The sequence below is a fragment of the Nerophis lumbriciformis genome, linkage group LG14, assembly GCF_033978685.3.
Source record: "Nerophis lumbriciformis linkage group LG14, RoL_Nlum_v2.1, whole genome shotgun sequence".
In the NCBI taxonomy this organism is placed as follows: domain Eukaryota; kingdom Metazoa; phylum Chordata; class Actinopteri; order Syngnathiformes; family Syngnathidae; genus Nerophis; species Nerophis lumbriciformis.
Genome location: NC_084561.2, coordinates 7227994 through 7250111, shown reverse-complemented (window position 1 = coordinate 7250111; position 22118 = coordinate 7227994). Strand labels below are relative to the sequence as shown.

Sequence of the window (22118 nt, the reverse complement as noted above, 5' to 3'; positions counted from 1 at the left end):
TCTTTCATTCAGTTGATTCGTCCGTCCGTTTGTTGGTTTGTTGGTTGGTTGGTTGGTTAGTGTGTTGGTTTGTTCATTTGTTTGCTTCAAATGTAATTATCCATGTTTGATCCCATCAGAGTTAACTGTGCGGTGTTTGTACGCGTCACTCCCAGACCAAAGACTCAAGCTCAAAGTCTAATTCAAACACGCAATTTGGCTTAATCTGCAGCGATGTTCAACCGCAGGGAACAAAGACTGTTGTATTGTTCGCAGCGGGAAAACCGATTTGAAAAGCACATTTCTGAGAACCGCTGCAAGGATATGAATCGCTAGCCGAGGTCCTGTGGAGTCTCGGTCCAATTACCTTGAGCCAATGATCACCACTGTGACCCCCCGCTGTGACAGTCGACAAGCTAATAAGCCATACGGCGTCCGCACAATCCAGTTCAAGACGTGTTTGACCCAGAAGAAAACCATTCATCTTGCTAACAATGTGAGAGCAAATGGGTCGTTTTGCGGTTAGAGGTTTGGGATCTGTAAGTAAGTAGAGAGTAGAAAGAAAGATTTGAGTCATAAAACTGTTCACAATTTGTTCTAATTGCAACAAAACGTCTGTAAATTACAAAAAGCAATTGTGGTAGACATTGCGTGTGAAAAATCCCAAGTCAAATAGTGTCAGAGAACAAAAAAACTAGGACTTTTAGGTGCACACCTGCAAAATAAGATGAAAAAAAGCTAGCATGAAACGTTAGCATATATTGCAAAATGTACCAAAGTGTATGACTCTGAGCTGTATGCCTGCAAAATTACCCCCCTAGAATGCTACTTTTAGCATGATAACAATTAGCATGGGTCAAATACCCAAACTATATGGCTCTTGAGGCGTAAACCTGCTAAATTATTAACAACAAAAAAAGCTGCTAAGGTTAGTATGCTAACAATTACCATGTGCCACGTGCCAAAATATACGACTCTGAGATGTGTATCTGTAAAAGTTGCTTTAAAAAAGCTATCATGCTAACAATTAAGCATGGGTAAATGACCAAAATGTACGGCACTGAGGTGTATACCTGCAAACTTAGCAAAAAATAAAGCTGCTAAAGTAAACATGCTAACAATTAGCATGTGGCAAGTACCAAAATATACGGCACTAAGATGTTTACCTGCAAATTTAGTTTAAAAAAAGCTTTTAAAGTTAGCATGCTAACAATTAGCATGTGGCAAGTACCAAAATATACGACACTAAGATGTTTACCTGCAAATTTAGTTTAAAAAAAGCTTTTAAAGTTAGCATGCTAACAATTAGCATGTGGCAAGTACTAAAATAAACGACACTAAGATGTTTACCTGCAAATTTAGTTTAAAAAAAGCTTTTAAAGTTAGCATGCTAACAATTAGCATGTGGCAAGTACCAAAATAAACGACACTAAGATGTTTACCTGCAAATTTAGTTTAAAAAAAGCTTTTAAAGTTAGCATGCTAACAATTAGCATGTGTCAAGTTCCAAAAAGATATGACTTTGAGGTGTTTACCTGTGAACTCGGTCGGAAATAAGATAAATAAAAGAGTCTAATAAGACAAAACTGCCATGCAGGATGTTTATTTTCTTTCAAGCTGTAATTGCTGGAAAAATAATAATGAATCATAATGAATGTTGTTATGATTTATTGACCTAATCAAAGCTGAAATATTCCACTTTAAAATATTTGTGAGTATATTGGCTATAAAAATTTAGGTTTTATATGGCAAAAAGGGAATTAAACAAACAAAGAAACACATTTAAAATAATAATAATAATACAAACTTATAATGGGTGTGGAGTTGAGCTGAAGATTTAGGTGTTGAAAGTTAAGAAATAGAAATAAATGATGACTTATTTTGAACACGTTTATGAGTGTTTTGGATCCCCAGAATTTTAGTGGGATTTTTTTTAAACTGTCATTGCTGAAAAAGTAATAATGAATCCAAATGAATGTTATGAATTATTGACGTATTTAAGGCTCTGATTACTTCACATCAAAACTTAAACATTTATGGGGGGGAAATATATTTTTATGGAAATATTTTTTCCATAAAAAAACTGATTTTAAATACAACTCAAAAAGGGCATAAACTGACAATAAAACTTTATTCGACAGATAATCGGAAGTTGATTATTGGTTTTGTAAATGAAACATTTAAAAATGGTCGCCGCATGCTTCCATTGTTTTAGTGGAGAAAGTTTGGACCCCCTGGGGAGCAACTTCTGAAAACTTCACTTTTGACTGCTTTCTACCAGCCATGCTTGCTTTGTTGCCATGAAACATGACATCATTTTCCTGAGGGAACTCTCCTGAAGGAATCAATAAAGTACTATCTATCATTTCTTAGAGGCAGTCCGCCAGTTTTATGTACCGTATAAGATGTTTTATATGATACGTTTTATGTATAATAACTTTTATATACTGTATAATAAGTCCTATAGTGTATGTAATAAGTTGTATATATAAAAAGTCTTACAGTATAAATAATAAGTTGTATATATAATAAGTTGTATATATAAAAAGTCTTATAGTATATACAATAAGTTGTATATATAATACGTTTTATAGTGTATATAACAAATTATATATATAATAAGTTGTATATATAATAAGTCTTATAGTGTATATAATAAATAGTATATATAATAAATTGTATATAATAAGTAGTATATATAATAAGTTGTATATAATAGTGTATGTAATAAGTCGTATATAATAAGTAGTATATATAATAAGTAGTGTATATAATAAGTAGTATATATAATAAGTAGTATATAATAAGTAGTGTATATAATAAGCAGTGTATATAATAAGTAGTATATATAATAAGTAGTATATATAACAAGTTGTATATAATAAGTAGTATATTAAATAAATAGTGTATATAATAATTAGTGTATATAATACATAGTATATATAATAAATAGTATATATAATAAGTAGTGTATACAATTAGTATATATAATAAGTAGTATATAATAAGTAGTATGTATAATAAGTCTTATAGTGTATATAATAAACAGTATATATAATAAGTTGTATATATTAAATAGTATATATAATAAGTTGTATATAATAAGTAGTATATATAATAACTAGTGTATATAATAAGTAGTATATATAAGAAGTAGTGTATATAAAAAGTGGTGTATATAATATGTAGTGTATATAATTAGTATATATAATAAGTAATATATATAATAAGTAGTATATACAATAAGTAGTGTATATAATAAGTAGTATATAATAAGTAGTGTATATAATAAGTAGTGTATATAATAAGTAGTATATTATAAGTAGTGTATATAATAAGTAGTATATATAGTAAGTAGTATATACAATAAGTAGTGTATATAATAAGTAGTATATAATAAGTAGTGTATATAATAAGTAGTGTATATAATAAGTAGTATATAATAAGTAGTATATATAATAAGTATTATATATAATAAGTAGTATATACAATAAGTAGTATATATAATAAGTAGTATATAATAAGTAGCGTATATAATAAGTAGCGTATATAATAAGTAATGTATATAATAAGTAGTATATAATAAGTAGTGTATATAATAAGTAGTGTATATAATAAGTAGTATATATAATAAGTAGTATATAATAAGTAGTGTATATAATAAGTAGTATATAATAAGTAGTGTATATAATAAGTAGTATGTAATAAGTAGTGTATATAATAAGTAGTATATAATAAGTAGTATATAATAAGTAGTGTATAACAAGTAGTGTATATATATATAGTGTGGGTGATGTACGCCTGCAGGAAAACTCTGGAGTGAATGTGTCAGCAGGCTGTCATGGCGGCTGTCAGGAGCCACAATGGCCGCCGTGTCAATCACAAGGCGGCGCAGAGCGCTGATGAGATGACCTTTGACACACTGACCCCGCCCTCGCAGTCACATGACCCGCCGAGGTGCTTGTTACAATGGAGAAGTTGTCATTCATCATCACACGGGATTCATACTCATACATGCTGTGATGTAACATATATATATATATATATATATATATATATATATTTATATATATATATATATATTACTTTCACTTTCACTTTTCTCGTGATACTTTCACTTTTCTCGTTTTACTTTTAAAAAATTCTCATTTTACTTTCATTTTCCTTGTGGTACTTTCACTTTCCTCATACTCCTTTCACTTTTCTCACGTTACGTTCACTTTTCTCATTTTACTTACAATTTGTTCATGTTACTTTCACTTCTCTCAGGTTACTTTCACTTTCTTCATGTTACTTTCACTTTTCTCATGTTACTTCCACTTTCCTCATGTTACTTTCACTTAACTCATGTTACTTTGACTAACCCCATGTTACTTTCACTTTTACTTTTCTCATGTTACGTCCACTTTTCTCTTTTTACTTTTACTTTTCTCATGTTACGTCCACCTTTCTCTTTTTACTTTTACTTTTCTCATGTTACGTCCACTTTTCTCTTTTTACTTTTCTCATGTTACTTTCACTTTCCTCATGTTACTTTCACTTTTCTCACGTTACTTTCTCTTTCCTCTTGTTACTTTTACTTTTCTGATTTGACTTTCTCTTTCACTTTTTTAATTTTACTTTTCAGTTTTGTCAACTTACTTTCACTTTTCTCACGTTACTTTCACTTTCCTCATGTTACTTTTACTTTTGTCATTTTACTTTCAATTTGACTTTTCTCATTTTACTTTTCTTTTTCTCATGTTACTTTCATTTTTCTTATGCTACTTTCACTTTTCTCACATTACTTTCACTTTTCTTATGCTACTTTCACTTTCCTCATGTTACTTTCACTTTTGTCATGTTAATTTTTTTCATGTTACTTTCACTTTTCTCAAGTTACTTTCACTTATCTCACGTTACTTTCACTTTTCTCATGTGACTTTCACTTTCCTCATGTTACTTTCACTTTTCTCATGTTACTTTCACTTTCCTCATGTTACTTTCACTTTTCTCACGTTACTTTCTCTTTCCACTTGTTACTTTTACTTTTCTGATTCGACTTTCTCTTTCACTTTTTTAATTTTACTTTTCAGTTTTGTCATGTTACTTTCACTTTTCTCACGTTACTTTCACCTTCCTCATGTTACTTTTACTTTTGTCATTTTACTTTCACTTTCACTTTTTTCATATTTACTTTTCAGTTTTATCATGTTACTTTCACTTTTCTCACGATACTTTCACTTTTCTCACATTACTTTCACTTTGACTTTTCTCATTTTACTTTTCTTCTTCTCATGTTACTTTCACTTTTCTCACATTACTTTCACTTTTCTTATGCTGCTTCCACTTTTCTCACATTACTTTCACTTTTCTTATGCTACTTTCACTTTCCTCATGTTACTTTCACTTTTGTCATGTTAATTTTTCTCATGTTACTTTCACTTTTCTCAAGTTACTTTCACTTATCTCACGTTACTTTCACTTTTCTCATGTTCCTTTCACTTCCCTTATGTTACTTTCACTTTCCTCATGTTACTTTCATTTTTCTCACGTCACTTTCCCTTTTCTCACGTTACGTTCACTTCCACTTTCCTCATATTAATTTCACTTGCATGCTCGGCCAGCAGGAGAGACATAGTCCTTCCTCAGCGTATTATTGATTTAGCACAAACATGGGAAGAGGAGGACTGCGCGTGTACGGATGTATTACGATTGATCAAATATGAATTTCAATTGCTCCATTTCTTCCCGTCATCGCCAAGGTGATGATTGAGTTATAATATTGATCTTTTTATTGTTCGACATAAGTGATGACATGAAACGGTGGCCATCATTGATCCTCTCCTTCCCTTGTGGTCTGTAGTCCGACACCGAGTTCTGGGACAAGATGCAAGCCGAGTGGGAAGAACTGGCTCGCCGGAACTGGCTGACGGAGAACGAAGAAGGACAGATTCCCTCCACGGTCTCGCCCCACGAGAAGGTCACTAGCCACTAACGAGCGGTGCTGTAAATAGGACTTCCTGTATGTACAGTATGCATGCGTGCAGGACTAATGACAGCACATACAAACTGGATCAATAGACAAACATCCAGGACCTTTGGTGATGTAGGGCGCCTCCTATAGTTCTTGGTGGAAAAGACATGTATGAAACCTGCAGCACAATTATATTATGTATATAGTCAATTATATTATGTATACAGTCAATTATATTATGTATACATTCAATTATATTATGTATACAGTCTATTATATTATGTATACAGTTAATTATATTATGTATACAGTCAATTATAGTATGTATACAGTCTATTATATTATGTATACAGTTAATTATATTATGTATACAGTCTATTATATTATATATACAGTCAATTATATTATGTATACAATATATTATATTATGTATACAATATATTATATTATGTATACAGTCAATTATATTACGTATACAATGTATTATAGTATGTATACAGTCTATTATATTATGATTACAGTCAATTATAGTATGTATACAGTCTATTATATTTTCTATACAGTCAATTATATTATGTATACAGTCTATTATGTTATGATTACAGTCAATTATATTATGTATACAATATATTATATTATGTATACAATATATTATATTATGTATACAGTCAATTATATTACGTATACAATGTATTATAGTATGTATACAGTCTATTATATTATGATTACAGTCAATTATAGTATGTATACAGTCTATTATATTTTCTATACAGTCAATTATATTATGTATACAGTCTATTATGTTATGTATACAGTCAATTATATTATGTATACAGTCAATTATATTATGTATACAGTCAATTATAGTATGTATACAGTCTTTTTTTATTATGTATACAATGTATTATATTATGTATACAGTCAATTATATTATATATACAGTCTATTATATTATGTATACAGCCTATTATATTATGTATACAGTTAATTATATTATGTATACAGTCAATTATAGTATGTATACAGTCTATTATATTATGTATACAGTCTATTATATTATATATACAGTCAATTATATTATGTATACAATATATTATATTATGTATACAATATATTATATTATGTATACAGTCAATTATATTACGTATACAATGTATAATAGTAAGTATACAGTCTATTATATTATGATTACAGTCAATTATAGTATGTATAGAGTCTATTATATTTTGTATACAGTCAATTATATTAAGTATACAGTCAATTATATTAAGTATACAGTCAATTATATTAAGTATACAGTCAATTATAGTATGTATACAGTCTATTATTATCATCACATTCACACATTGAAGACCAATCCTGTCTAATGAATGAAGCGTGTGGCAAATGTTGGTCATTATTAGTTTCATTCTGCATTATCAGAGACGACCGGGGTCACCATGGCAACAACGGGCATTCATGTAAAAAAAAAGGTTACTTGCTGCTATTTCTAGAAACACATTCGGGCCCCGAAGCTGCAAGTTCAGACGAAGAAGTCTAGTGAATAGTTTGTAATATTTGATATATTTTTGTCGAAACCATTTCTCAGTAAAAGAAGACCAAACAAAGTGTGATTTTTGACACAAACTTCTTTCAAGGTCACCTCGTCGGCCAATCGCGCTTGCAAAACTCCCAGGTTTAATTCCAGGTGTAAAAAGAAGGTTGAAGATGGATTAGTCGTGACCTGGCTCAACTTCCCCTCGTCCTTGTGTTGTGCTGACAGGGCTACTACTTCCACACGGACAATCCCTACAAGGACCTGGCCAACGCCTTCGAGGAGGGACAGAAGAAGTCTCGGGAGGGGGACTTGCCAAACGCCGTGCTTCTGCTGGAAGCGGCGGTCTTGCAGGACCCTCACGATTCAGAGGTCAATGCATTGGTATCACTGCCAAGTATCACTTTTACTACTAACTCCATTTTACAGACTATAGAAGAAAACAATATGTTCTTATATTATCCGCAGCAGACTATAAGTCACAGATATATACGTTGTGAAATGACTTATTTACACAGAAATGTTTATTTACATACCTTTAATTGTTGTCTGTAACAAGGCAGTAAAACGGCTGGTCAAACAAAACAGAAGCCATGATCATGGACCCACTAGCTGCGCAAACTAGCTCTCCAATCAGCTAAAACAGACTCAATAACTCCACGGTGGCGTTTTGGTGAATTTACTGAGGAATTTGTGAAAGTGAAACAATACAAAAAGAAAGTGTCAGGTTCAAACGCCGATGACATGTATTGAACAAGACAAAGAAGCAAGGAATTAAAGAGAGACAAAATTAAATTTGGCTCAATTTGAGGAGAAACGTCTGGGCTGTACGATTTGTACAGTCTCCAGCACGCTCTGGCGAAAGATTGTAGTCTTTTGTTTGGACTTTCCCTGATTACATGGCAACAGCTGTTTCTAAGGGACAGGGGTCGTAAACAGCCATCGCCTTTGGTTACAGAACAGTTCAAAGAAAAGGTCGTAAAACAGTTCACAGAAAAGGTCGCTTTGAGGGGAGTCAGGCCCTGCTTCCTCTCCGCTTTTGTAGTTCTTGGGTCAAGACAAAATATTTCTGTGAATTACAATACATGAAAGAAACTTAACACCTTCATGTTGCTTCCCATCCTACACTGGAGTTTTACAAGCCTTCTTCTTGGTAGGATCAAAGACAGCTTTTGTCTTCTCGCCGGGAACTCATTGAAACACAAAGTTTTGTGATAACTTATATAAAATTATTCTGACAGAAAGTAAGTTAATAAAACCAACACAGACACTCGTGAACTTGCATAATAGCTAATGCCAACGACGCTAGCTTGATTACATTACGATAGCACGTACAAATATGCATGGAAACACTCCTACAGACATCACACATGGGACGCTTTAGTAAGTAAGAATTGTTTTAGTTATATTGTAAAACTTACAAACGCTGCACAGAAGAGCACTTGTACTTCCGGTTCAAAGCTTTAAACAGCAGGAATTTTCACATTGACCCAGCAGCACTTGCAGTGAGCGAACTCATCTAAAAGACTGAGCCATTGCACAAACGGTGTGTGTAACACGGCAGTAAAATGGATGATCAAACAAAACAGAAGTCATGGTTTTGTGTGTGATACCATGTGCGATACAAGCAGTCCTGCAGCCTGTTTACTTGTGTGTGATATCATGTGCGATACAAGCAGTGCTGCAGCCTATTTACTTGTGTGTGATACCATGTGCGATACAAGCAGTGCTGCAGCATGTTTACTTCTGCGTGATGTCATGTGCAATACAAGCAGTCCTGCAGCCTATTTACTTGTGTGTGATACCATATTCGATACAAGCAGTCCTGCAGCCTATTTACTTGTGTATGATACCATGTGCGATACAAGCAGTCTTGCAGCCTATTTACTTGAGTGTGATACCATGTGCGATACAAGCAGTCCTGCAGCCTGTTTACTTGTATGTGATATCATGTGCGATACAAGCAGTCTTGCAGCCTATTTACTTGTGTGTGATACCATGTGCAATACAAGCAGTCCTGCAGCCTATTTACTTGTGTGTGGTACCATGTGCGATACAAGCAGTCCTGCAGCATGTTTACTTGTGTGTGATATCATGTGCGATACAAGCAGTCCTGCAGCGTGTTTACTTGTGTGTGATATCATGTGCGATACAAGCAGTCCTGCAGCATGTTTACTTGTGTGTGATAACATGTGCGATACAAGCAGTCATGCAGCCTATTTACTTGTGTGTGATATCATGTGTGATACAAACAGTCCTGCAGTGTGTTTACTTGTGTGTGATATCATATGCAATACAAGCAGTCCTGCAGCATGTTTACTTGTGTGTGATAACATGTGCGATACAAGCAGTCATGCAGCCTATTTACTTGTGTGTGATACCATGTGCGATAGAAGCAGTCCTGCAGCATGTTTACTTGTGTGTGATAACATGTGCGGTACAAGCAGTCATGCAGCCTATTTACTTGTGTGTGATACCATGTGTGATACAAGCAGTCTTGCAGCCTATTTACTTGTGTGTGATACCATGTGCGATACAAGCAGTCCTGCAGCATGTTTACTTGTGTATGATATCATGTGCGATACAAGCAGTCCTGCAGCCTATTTACTTGTGTGTGATACCATGTGCGATACAAGCAGTCCTGCAGCATGTTTACTTGTGTGTGATATCATATGCGATACAAGCAGTCTGCAGCATGTTTACTTGTGTGTGATATCATGTGCGATTCAAGCAGTCCTGCTTAGTGTTTACTTGTGTGATGTCATGTGCGATACAAGCAGTCCTGCTTAATGTTTACTTTATGATACCATGTGCGATACAAGTAGTCCTGCAGCCTATTTACTTGTGTGTGATATCATGTGCGATACAAGCAGTCTGCAGCATGTTTACTTGTGTGTGATATCATGTGCGATACAAGCAGTCCTGCAGCGTGTTTACTTGTGTGTGATATCATGTACGATACAAGCAGTCCTGCAACGTGTTTACTTGTGTGTGATACCATGTGCGATACAATCATTTTACCTTGAAAATCATTTTAACCTTGAAAAAAAATTTACCTTGAAAATTTTTTTACCTTGAAAATCTTTTTTTTCTTTGAAAATCATTTTTTACCTTGAAAATCATTTTTTACCTTGAAAAAAAAATGTTACCTTGAAAAATGTTTTTTACCTTAAAAATGTTTTTTACTTTGAAAATCATTTTTTACCTTAAAAATGTTTTTTACTTTGAAAATAATTTTTTACCTTAAAAATGTTTTTTACTTTGAAAATCATTTTTTACCTTGAAAATCATTTTTTACCTTGAAAATCATATTTTACCTTGAAAAATTTTTTTTACCTTGAAAATCATTTTTTACCTTGAAAATCATTTTTTACCTTGAAACATTTTTTTTACCTTGAAAATAATTTTTTACCTTGAAAATCATTTTTTACCTTAAATATCATTTTTTACCTTGAAAATAAATTTTAACCTTGAAAAAAAATGTTTACCTTGAAAATCATTTTTTACTTTGAAAAAAAAAATTTACCTTGAAATTTTTCTTTTACCTTGAAAATCATTTTTTACCTTGAAAATCATGTTTTACCTTGAAAAAAAAATGTTACCTTGAAAAATGTTTTTTACCTTAAAAATGTTTTTTACTTTGAAAATCATTTTTTACCTTGAAAAATGTTTTTTACCTTAAAAATGTTTTTTACTTTGAAAATCATTTTTTACCTTGAAAATCATTTTTTACCTTGAAAATCATTTTTTACCTTAAAAATGTTTTTTACTTTGAAAATCATTTTTTACCTTGAAAATCATTTTTTACCTTGAAAATCATTTTTTTCTTTGAAAATCATTTTTTACCTTGAAAATCATTTTTTACCTTGAAAAGATTTTTTTACCTTGAAAATCATTTTTTACCTTGAAAATCATTTTTTAATTTGAAAATCAATTTTAACCTTGAAAAAAAATTTTACCTTGAAAATCATTTTTTACTTTGAAAAAAAAATTTTACCTTGAAAATTTTTTTTTACCTTGAAAATCATTTTTTACCTTGAAAATCATTTTTTACCTTGAAAAAAAATTTTACCTTGAAAAATGTTTTTTACCTTAATGTTTTTTACTTTGAAAATAATTTTTTACCTTGAAAATAATTTTTTACCTTGAAGAAAAAATTTTACCTTGAAAATTTTTTTTTACCTTGAAAATCATTTTTTACCTTGAAAATCATTTTTTTCTTTCAAAATCATTTTTTACCTTAAAAATGTTTTTTACTTTGAAAATCATTTTTTACCTTGAAAATCATTTTTTACCTTGAAGAAAAAATTTTACCTTGAAAAATATTTTTTACCTTGAAAATCATTTTTTACCTTGAAAATCATTTTTTTCTTTGAAAATCATTTTTTACCTTGAAAATCATTTTTTACCTTGAAAATTTTTTTTTACCTTGAAAATAATTTTTTACCTTGAAAATCATTTTTTACCTTAAAAATCATTTTTTACCTTGAAAATCAATTTTAACCTTGAAAAAAAAATTTTACCTTGAAAATAATTTTTTACTTTGAAAAAAAAATTTACCTTGAAAATCATTTTTTACCTTGAAAATCATTTTTTACCTTGAAAATAACATTTTACCTTGAAAAATGTTTTTTACCTTAAAAATGTTTTTTACTTTGAAAATCATTTTTTACCTTGAAAAAATTTTTTTACCTTGAAAATCATTTTTTACCTTAAAAAAAAATTTACCTTGAAAAATTTTTTTTACCTTAAAATTTTTTTTTACCTTGAAAATCTTTTTTTACCTTGAAAATCATTTTTTACCTTGAAAAAAAAAATTTCAAGGTAAACTTTTCTGCTGATTAGAGATCGGTACCAAATTCGGTACTTTTTTTTGGCAGCGACTGCCCGTGCCAGTCCCTACAATCCAACAGTGCCATGTTACGGTGCCTGGGTTGTGCGTGACGTCACACCCTTCACACCAATCCCAGCTGACTAATCAACTTACTGTGGAAAGTGTTGGGGTGTTGCGTTTTTTTTTTCAAAATAAAAGCACTTAAAAAGTCTAACTTGAACCGTGTTGCTTCCCTGCAGGCTTGGCAAGTGCTGGGGACCACCCAGGCTGAAAACGAAAACGAGCAGGCAGCCATCGTCTCCCTGCAGAGGTAACACAAATATATAAATATAGACATAACTCATATATATATACATACAAACATATATATACACACATATACATTTATATATACATACGTATATACACACACATATATATACATTTATATATACATACTAGGGGTGTAACGGTACACAAAAATTTCGGTTCGGTACGTACCTCGGTTTAGAGGTCACGGTTCGGTTCATTTTCGGTACAGTAAGAAAACAACAAAATATAAATTTTTTGGTTATTTATTTACCAAATTTGTAAACAATGGCTTTATCCTTTTAACATTGGGAACACTATAATAATTCTGCCCACGTTAATCAACATTAGTTGTTGTTCAGATTAAATAAAATGACAAAACTTTTCTTCGACATATAAAAAGTGCAACATTAAACAGTTTCAAGTCAACTCATCATGCTTAATTTATTACAGCATTTGGGAAGCCTGTTGTTGATTTATTATGTAAATGTTATATTTGTATCAACATGTGATAGCAGGGACCCTGCCATTCAAAACTAGTTAATGTAACTATAGCTGAAAAAAATAGTACAATAGCAATAGGAGAGACTATTCATCCCTGAACACCATGGAGTTCATGTAGGCTTTATGATGCACTTACATTATTATATCAACTATCAGAGACAGAAACTCTTCATTTAACATAATGTCCTTTTTTGCTGCTTCAACACAGCTCAATCAACACAGAAAAAGGTCAAGTGAAATAACAGACAGACAGGGCTTTGCTGTCCGTAACACACATACACACACCGCAAAATGAGCTAACGTTACGCTAAAAGCTAATTAGCCTTCACCTCAAGCCAGGACTGCGAGCGAGCTGAGCTGCCGTTTGTTTCTAGAAGGTCAACGGGCTCATAGTGATGTTACTAGTAGTTGACTGGGAGGTGTTTATTATCATTTGGGGAGAGTGTGCTGCCTGATGATTACCTGCTACCTGTTAACCCCACCGCAGAAGCACTGACTACATGCGCTCTGAATACGCACTGCTGATTGGCTGTTACCGCTCTGTGTGTAACCAATCAGATGGTTGTGTGGGTGGGACAATGCTATATACTGTATATATATATATATATATATGTATACATATATATATATATATATATATATATAGAGAGAGAGAGAGAGAGACACACATATATATACACACACATATATATATATATACACGTATACACATTTATACACACGTAGACATTTGTGTGTGTGTGTGTGTGTGTGTGTGTGTGTGTGTGTGTGTGTGTGTGTGTGTGTGTGTGTGTGTGTGTGTGTGTGTGTGTGTTAGTCAGAACTGGACTTTAATCCAGCAGTCAGATATCAGCTTATTGTTTTTGTTACGTAAGCGCTGCCATCTGTGTTGTGGTCTGAAGTGACATTAGATGTTTTAGATGGCGTCGCCATGGCAACACTTACCCCCACCTTCATTTTCATATCACACATTTGCGATAAAAACAATAAAATGAAATAAAAAAACAGTATCCCTGCCCAATCCAACTATTGTATGCCAGGGGTGTCCAAAGTGCGACCATTACACTTGCAAGTATTTTTATTTATTTTTGTTGCGCCCTAAAAAGTGTTTATACTGTAAGTCTTCTACTTATTACGCACCAGCTGTTTGAGGGTAACGTGCATCTTAGCTGTAGTTTTCATGAACACATTTGGACGGGTTGAAATCGCCATGTGAAATTGTTAGAATAATTGTATCTAAGTCATCACAAAACTTTGTGTTTCAATGAGTTTCCGGCAATTTTACCAATCAAAAGGCTTGTAAAACTCCACTGTGTAGGATGGGAAGCGACATGAAGGTGTCGGTTTCTTTGATGTATTGTAAGATTTTGTCTTGACCCGAGATCTACAAAGCGGAGAGGAAGCAGGACCTGACCCCCCCTCCAGGCACCTTTTCTTTGAACTGTTTTGTGACCGAAGGCAGCGGCCGTTTACGACCCCCGTCCCTTTAGAAACAGCTGTTGCCATGTAATCAGGGAAAGTCCAAATAAAAGAGGAGGCGTACAATCTTTCGTCAGAGCGTGGTGACACTGTCAAAGGGTACAGGTGTAAGCGTTTCTCCTCATTGAGCCAAATTGAATTCTGTCTCTGTTTGATTCCTTGCTTCTTTGTCTGTTTAATAGATGTCATCAGTGTTTGAACCTGACAGAAATCGCTAATGCTAATCAGTAGCGAAACCAATGTATATTAGCATCAAGCTAGCGCATTTTTGGAAATGTGGAGCCTTACTTTACGTACGTTGGAGCGTTTTTCTTGGCATTGAAAATTTGGTGAGCTCGTTTTTTTAATTGGCCCTCGACAGATTTTAAAGATAAAATTACAGTGTTTTCCGGACTATAGAGCACACCTGTACAGTATGTAAGCCGCACCTACTAAATTTTTGAAGATTAAATATTTTCCATATATTAGCCGCACCAGACCTTAAGCCGCAGATATATACGTTGTGAAATGAGTTATTTACACATAAATATTCTGTAAATGTTTATTTACATACCTTAAATGTTTCCAAACAGTGTCTGTAACAGGGCAGTAAAACGGCCGATGAAACAAAACAGAAGTCATTGTCAGGACTCAATAACTCCACGGTGACGTTTTGGTGAATTTACTGAGGAATTTGTGAAACTGAAACAATACAAAAAGAATGTAAGTTAATAATACTCACACAGACACTCAGTCTACCCCAGGGCAGCTGTGGCTATGAAAGTAGCTTACCACCACCAGGTGTGAATGAATGATGGGTTCTACATGTAAAGCGACTTTGGGTACTTAGAAAAGCGCTATATAAATCCCAGTTATTATTATTATTATTATTATAAACCTGTTAGCATATTAGCTAATGCTAACGAGGATTGCTTCATTACATTAAGATAGCCCGTACAAATATGCATGAAAACACTCCTACAGACATCACACATGGGACGCTTTAGTAAGTAAGAATTGTTTTAGTTATATTGTAAAACTTAAACCTTGCTTGGTGTGACGAATGAAGAGTCCACACCAGTAGAAATGCTATGCACGGCGAGAAGACAGAACAGAAAATGTACTTCCGGCTGAAAGCTCAGTCCAAACAGAAGGGCAATGCAATTTTTTCAACTTTTTGCATCATGTCTGTCTGCAAAAAAAAAAATCCATAAATTAGCTGCACAGTTTTATAAGCTGCAGGGTTCGAAGCGAAGGAAAAAAGTAAATAAGGTGTGTTGACATGCAGGTGTCTGGAGCTCCACCCCAACAACCTGGCGGCCCTCATGGCGTTGGCGGTGAGCCTGACCAACACGGGGATGCGCCTGGACGCGTGCGAGGCTCTGCTGCGCTGGCTGCGACACAACCCCAAGTACAAGCAGCTGCTGAAGAACAAGAAGCACCTGGCGGCCTCGCCCAAGTCCCAGCGCAGGATGTCCCAGGTGCCCAACATGGCCAGACACGACAGGTACTCACTGCGTTTACATTCAAGTGTCACGCACAACTGACACTAAATTGGCCCTTAGTGGAATCTTATTTGGAGCCCAGACTCTGTCAGTGCACACATTCACACATTGCATCTCACTCGGGCACACCTTGCCCCGCCCCCTTCCTGTTCACTCTGGCACACCTTGCCCCCCCCCCCCCTGCTTACCTGAGCAGACTTTGGCCCGCCCCCTCCCTGTTCACTCTGGCACACTTCAATACAAATTATTAATGTTGTTTTGACATCCCCTCAGTGGCCTAGGGTTAGAGTGTCCGCCCTGAGATCGGTAGGTTGTGGGTTCAAACCCCGGCCGAGTCATACCAAAGACTATAAAAATGGGAGCCATTACCTCCCTGCTTGGCACTCAGCATCAAGGGTTGGAATTGGGGGTTAAATCACCAAAAATGATTCCCGGGCGCGGCCACCGCTGCTGCCCACTGTTCCCCTCACCTCCCAGGGGGTGATCAAGGGTGATGGGTCAAATGCAGAGAAATAATTTCGCCACACCTAGTGTGTGTGTGACAATCATTGGTACTTTAACTTTAATATATACACGCACACATACACTATATACATACACACATTCATTATATACACACATACATACATTAATACACACACACATTATATACATTAATACATATAGACACATTTAAATGGCAGGCCACATAAAATGATATGGCAGGCCACGAAAAATGAAATGGCAGGCCACATAAAATGATATAGCTGGCCACATAAAATTATATGGCAGGCCACATAAATGTAATGGCAGGCCACATAAAATGAAATGGCGGGCCACCTAAAATGATATGGCAGGCCACATAAAATGAAATGGCAGGCCACCTAAAATGAAATGGCAGGCCACGTAAAATGAAATGGCAGGCCACATAAAATGATATGGCAGGCCACATAAATGTTATGGCAGGCCACATAAATTATATGGTAGGCCACTTAAATGATATGGCAGGCCACATAAAATGATGTGACGGGCCACATAAAATGATATGGCAGGCCACGAAAATAATATGGTGGGCCACATAAAATGATGTGACGGGCCACATAAAATGATATGGCAGGCCACATAAAATGAAATGGCAGGCCACATAAAATGATGTGGCAGGCCACATAAATTACGTGACAGGCCACATAAAATGACGTGACGGGCCACATAAATGATATGGCAGGCCACATAAAATGAAATGGCAGGCCACGAACAATGAAATGGCAGGCCACATAAAATGATATAGCTGGCCACATAAAATGATATGGCAGGCCACATAATGTTATGGCAGGCCACATAAAATTATATGGTAGGCCAGATAAAAATAAAATGGCAGGCCACATAAAATGATATGGCAGGTGACGGGCCACATAAAATGATATGGCAGGCCACATAAATTATATGGTAGGCCAGGTAAAATAATATGGCAGGCCACATAAAATGATATGGCAGGCCACGAAAATTATATGGTGGGCCACATAAAATGATGTGACGGGCCACAAAAATTATATGGCAGGCCACATAAAATGAAATGGCAGGCCACATAAAATGATGTGACGGGCCACAAAAATGATATGGCAGGCCACATAAAATTATATGGTAGGCCAGTTAAATAAATGGCATACCACATAAAATGATATGGCGGGCCACAAAAATGAAATGGCAGGCCACCTAAAATGATATGGCAGGCCAGTTAAATAATATGGCAGGCCACATAAAATGAAATGGCAGGCAACGTACAATGAAATGGCAGGCCACATAAAATGATATAGCTGGCCACATAAAATGATATGGCAGGCCACGTAAATTATATGGTAGGCCAGATAAAATAATATGGCAGGCCACATAAAATGATATGGCAGGCCACATAAAATGATGTGACGGGCCACATAAAATGATATGGCAGGCCACGAAAATGATATGGTGGGCCACATAAAATGATGTGACGGGCCACAAAAAATTATATGGCAGGCCACAAAAATTATATGGCAGGCCACATAAAATGAGATGGCAGGCCACATAAAATGATGTGACGTGCCACATAAAATGATATGGCAGGCCACATAAAATGATGTGACGGGCCACATAAAATGAAATAGCAGGCCACAAAAATGAAATAGCAGGCCGCATAAAATGATGTGACGGGCCACAAAAAATGATATGGCAGGCCACATAAAATGATGTGACGGGCCACAAAAAATGATATGGCAGGCCACATAAAATGATGTGACGGGCCACATAAAATGAAATAGCAGGCCACAAAAATGAAATAGCAGGCCGTATAAAATGATATGGCAGGCCACATAAATGATATGGTAGGCCAGATAAAATAATATGGCAGGACACGTAAAATGAAGTAGGTGGTCAGGTCTGGTCCCGGCCTTGAGGTGGTCTCCTGACATGATCAAGTGTGTTCTACTTCCTGTCTGAGTAGAAAGTCAGTCACATGACCACAAAGTCAGTCACATGACCACAAAGTCAGTCACATGACCACAAAGTCAGTCACATGACCACAAAGTCAGTCACATGACCACACCTGTCCACAGCTCCGTGCTCCCTGACGTCAAGGAGCTCTTCCTGGAAGCGGCCCGGCACAACTCGGACGGCGTAGACCCGGACTTACAGACGGGCCTGGGCGTGCTCTACAACCTCAGTGGAGAGTTCAACAAAGCTGTGGACGCCTTCAACACGGCGCTGGCGGCACGGCCTGAGGTAGCCTTCTTACACTACACCATTACTTAAAGGATGGGGGGCCACTTACATAAGAATAAAGGATGTGAGGGCCACTTTGATAAGAATAAAGGATGTGTGGGCCACTTTGATAAGAATAAAGGATGTGAGGGCCACTTTGATAAGAATAAAGGATGTGGGAGCCACTCAGATAGGAATAAAGGATAGAGGCCACTTTGATAAGAATAAAGGATGGGGGGCCACGTTGATAAGAATAAAGGATGTGGGAGCCACTCAGATAGGAATAAAGGATGGGGGGCCATTTTGATAAGAATAAAGGATGTGGGGGCCACGCAGATAGGAATAAAGGATAAGGGGCCACTTTGATAAGAATAAAGGATGTGGGGGCCATGCAGATAAGAATAAAGGATGTGGGGGACACTCAGATAGGAATAAAGGATGGGGGGACACTTTGATAAGAATAAAGGATGGGGGGCCACTTTGATAAGAATAAAGGATGGGGGGGGGCACTTGCATAAGAATAAAGGATGGGGGGGCCACTTTGATAAGAATAAAGGATGGGGGGCCACTTAGATAAGAATAAACGATGGGGGGCCACTTTGATAAGAATAAAGGATGGGGGTCCACTTTTACAAGAATAAAGGATGGTAGGCCAATTACATAACAATAAAGGATGCGGGACCACCTTGATAAGAATAAAGGATGTGGGGGCCACTCAGATAGGAATAAAGGATGGGGGGGCCACTTTGATAAGAATAAAGGATGGGGGGGCCACTTTGATAAGAATAAAGGAAGGGGGGGCCACTTTGATAAGAATAAAGGATGTGAGGGCCACTTTGATAAGAATAAAGGATGTGGGGGCCATGCAGATAAGAATAAAGGATGTGGGGGACACTCAGATAGGAATAAAGGATGGGGGGACACTTTGATAAGAATAAAGGATGGGGGGCCACTTTGATAAGAATAAAGGATGGGGGGGGCACTTGCATAAGAATAAAGGATGGGGGGGCCACTTTGATAAGAATAAAGGATGGGGGGCCACTTAGATAGGAATAAAGGATGGGGGGCCACTTTGATAAGAATAAAGGATGGGGGGGGGCACTTGCATAAGAATAAAGGATGGGGGGGCCACTTTGATAAGAATAAAGGATGGGGGGCCACTTAGATAGGAATAAAGGATGGGGGGCCACTTTGATAAGAATAAAGGATGGGGGGGGGGGCACTTGCATAAGAATAAAGGATGGGGGGGCCACTTTGATAAGAATAAAGGATGGGGGGCCACTTAGATAAGAATAAACGATGGGGGGCCACTTTGATAAGAATAAAGGATGGGGGTCCACTTTTACAAGAATAAAGGATGGTAGGCCAATTACATAACAATAAAGGATGCGGGACCACCTTGATAAGAATAAAGGATGTGGGGGCCACTCAGATAGGAATAAAGGATGGGGGGGCCACTTTGATAAGAATAAAGGATGGGGGGGCCACTTTGATAAGAATAAAGGAAGGGGGGGCCACTTTGATAAGAATAAAGGATGTGAGGGCCACTTTGATAAGAAAAAAGGATGTGGGGGCCATGCAGATAAGAATAAAGGATGTGGGGGACACTCAGATAGGAATAAAGGATGGGGGGACACTTTGATAAGAATAAAGGATGGGGGGCCACTTTGATAAGAATAAAGGATGGGGGGGGGGGGGGCACTTGCATAAGAATAAAGGATGGGGGGGCACTTTGATAAGAATAAAGGATGGGGGGCCACTTAGATAAGAATAAACGATGGGGGGCCACTTTGATAAGAATAAAGGATGGGGGTCCACTTTTACAAGAATAAAGGATGGTAGGCCAATTACATAACAATAAAGGATGCGGGACCACCTTGATAAGAATAAAGGATGGGGGGGCCACTTTGATAAGAATAAAGGATGGGGGGCCACTTAGATAGGAATAAAGGATGGGGGGCCACTTTGATAAGAATAAAGGATGGGGGGGGCACTTGCATAAGAATAAAGGATGTGAGGGCCACTTTGATAAGAATAAAGGATGTGGGAGCCACTCAGATAGGAATAAAGGATGTGGGGACACTTTGATAAGAATAAAGGATGGGGGAGCCACTCAGATAGGAATAAAGGATGGGGGGCCATTTTGATAAGAATAAAGAATGGGGGGCAATTTTGATAAGAATAAAGGATGGGGGGCCACTTTGATAAGAATAAAGAATGTGGGAGCCACTCAGATAGGAATAAAGGATGGGGGGCCATTTTGATAAGAATAAAGGATGTGGGGGCCACGTAGATAGGAATAAAGGATAGGGGGCCACTTTGATAAGAATAAAGGATGTGGGGGCCACTTAGATAAGAATAAAGGATGTGGGGGCCACTCAGATAGGAATAAAGGATGGGGGGCCACTTTGATAAGAATAAAGGATGGGGGGCCACTTTGATAAGAATAAAGAATGGGGGGGCCACTCAGATAGGATTAAAGGATGGGGGGCCACTTTGATAAGAATAAAGGATGGGGGGCCACTTTGATAAGAATAAAGGATGGGGGGCCACTCAGATAGGAATAAAAGATGTGAGGGCCACTTTAATAAGAATAAAGGATGGAGGGCCCACTCAGATAGGAATAAAGGATGGGGGGCCATTTAGATAAGGATAAAGGATGGGGGGCCACTTTAATAAGAATAAAGGATGGAGGGCCCACTCAGATAGGAATAAAGGATGGGGGGCCACTTTGATAAGAAAAAAGGATGGAGGGCCACTTTGACAAGAATAAAGGATGGGGGGGCTACTCAGATAGGAATAAAGGATGGGGGGCCACTTTAATAAGAATAAAGGATGGGGGGCCACTTTGATAAGAATAAAGGATGGGGGGGCCACTCAGATAGGAATAAAGGATGGGGGGCCCACTCAGATAGGAATAAAGAATGGGGGGCCACTTAGATAAGAATAAAGGATGGGAGCCAATATGATAAAAAATAAAGGATGGGGGGCCAATATGATAAAAATAAAGGATGGGGGGGCCAAAATTGAATGACTCAGCACTTGACGTATTCTAACTGTTAGCAGGCTAACATTAGCATTGTAGTGTACTAACATTAGGATGCTAACTTTTTTAGCCAATTTCACAAGCGTACACGTCATAATTATATGACTCAGTACTTGATGAATTCTAACTGTTAGCATGCTAACATTAGCATTTCAGTGGTTTGCACATTTCTGCATTTCCTCCCAAAATGTCACATTTCATTGTTTTTGTGTAGCGTTCTTATTGTCTTCATTTACAACCAAAAACAAGCTGTGGGCTGTAAATGACCCCTTTGGACTGCAAGTGACCACAAAGTCATGTTG

General features: G+C 36.3%; 1 protein-coding gene across 1 annotated transcript in view; it reads left to right on the top strand.

Annotated features, from left to right (window-relative positions):
- Nucleotides 1-22118, top strand: part of pex5la (peroxisomal biogenesis factor 5-like a) — a 174116-nt gene that overhangs the window by 144361 nt on the left and 7637 nt on the right. The window contains exons 9-13 of the mRNA XM_072914604.1: nucleotides 5825-5941; nucleotides 7698-7841; nucleotides 12543-12613; nucleotides 15842-16027; nucleotides 18602-18791. Coding sequence (XP_072770705.1) covers nucleotides 5825-5941; nucleotides 7698-7841; nucleotides 12543-12613; nucleotides 15842-16027; nucleotides 18602-18791 — 708 coding nt within the window. The remainder of the gene's footprint in view (nucleotides 1-5824; nucleotides 5942-7697; nucleotides 7842-12542; nucleotides 12614-15841; nucleotides 16028-18601; nucleotides 18792-22118) is intronic.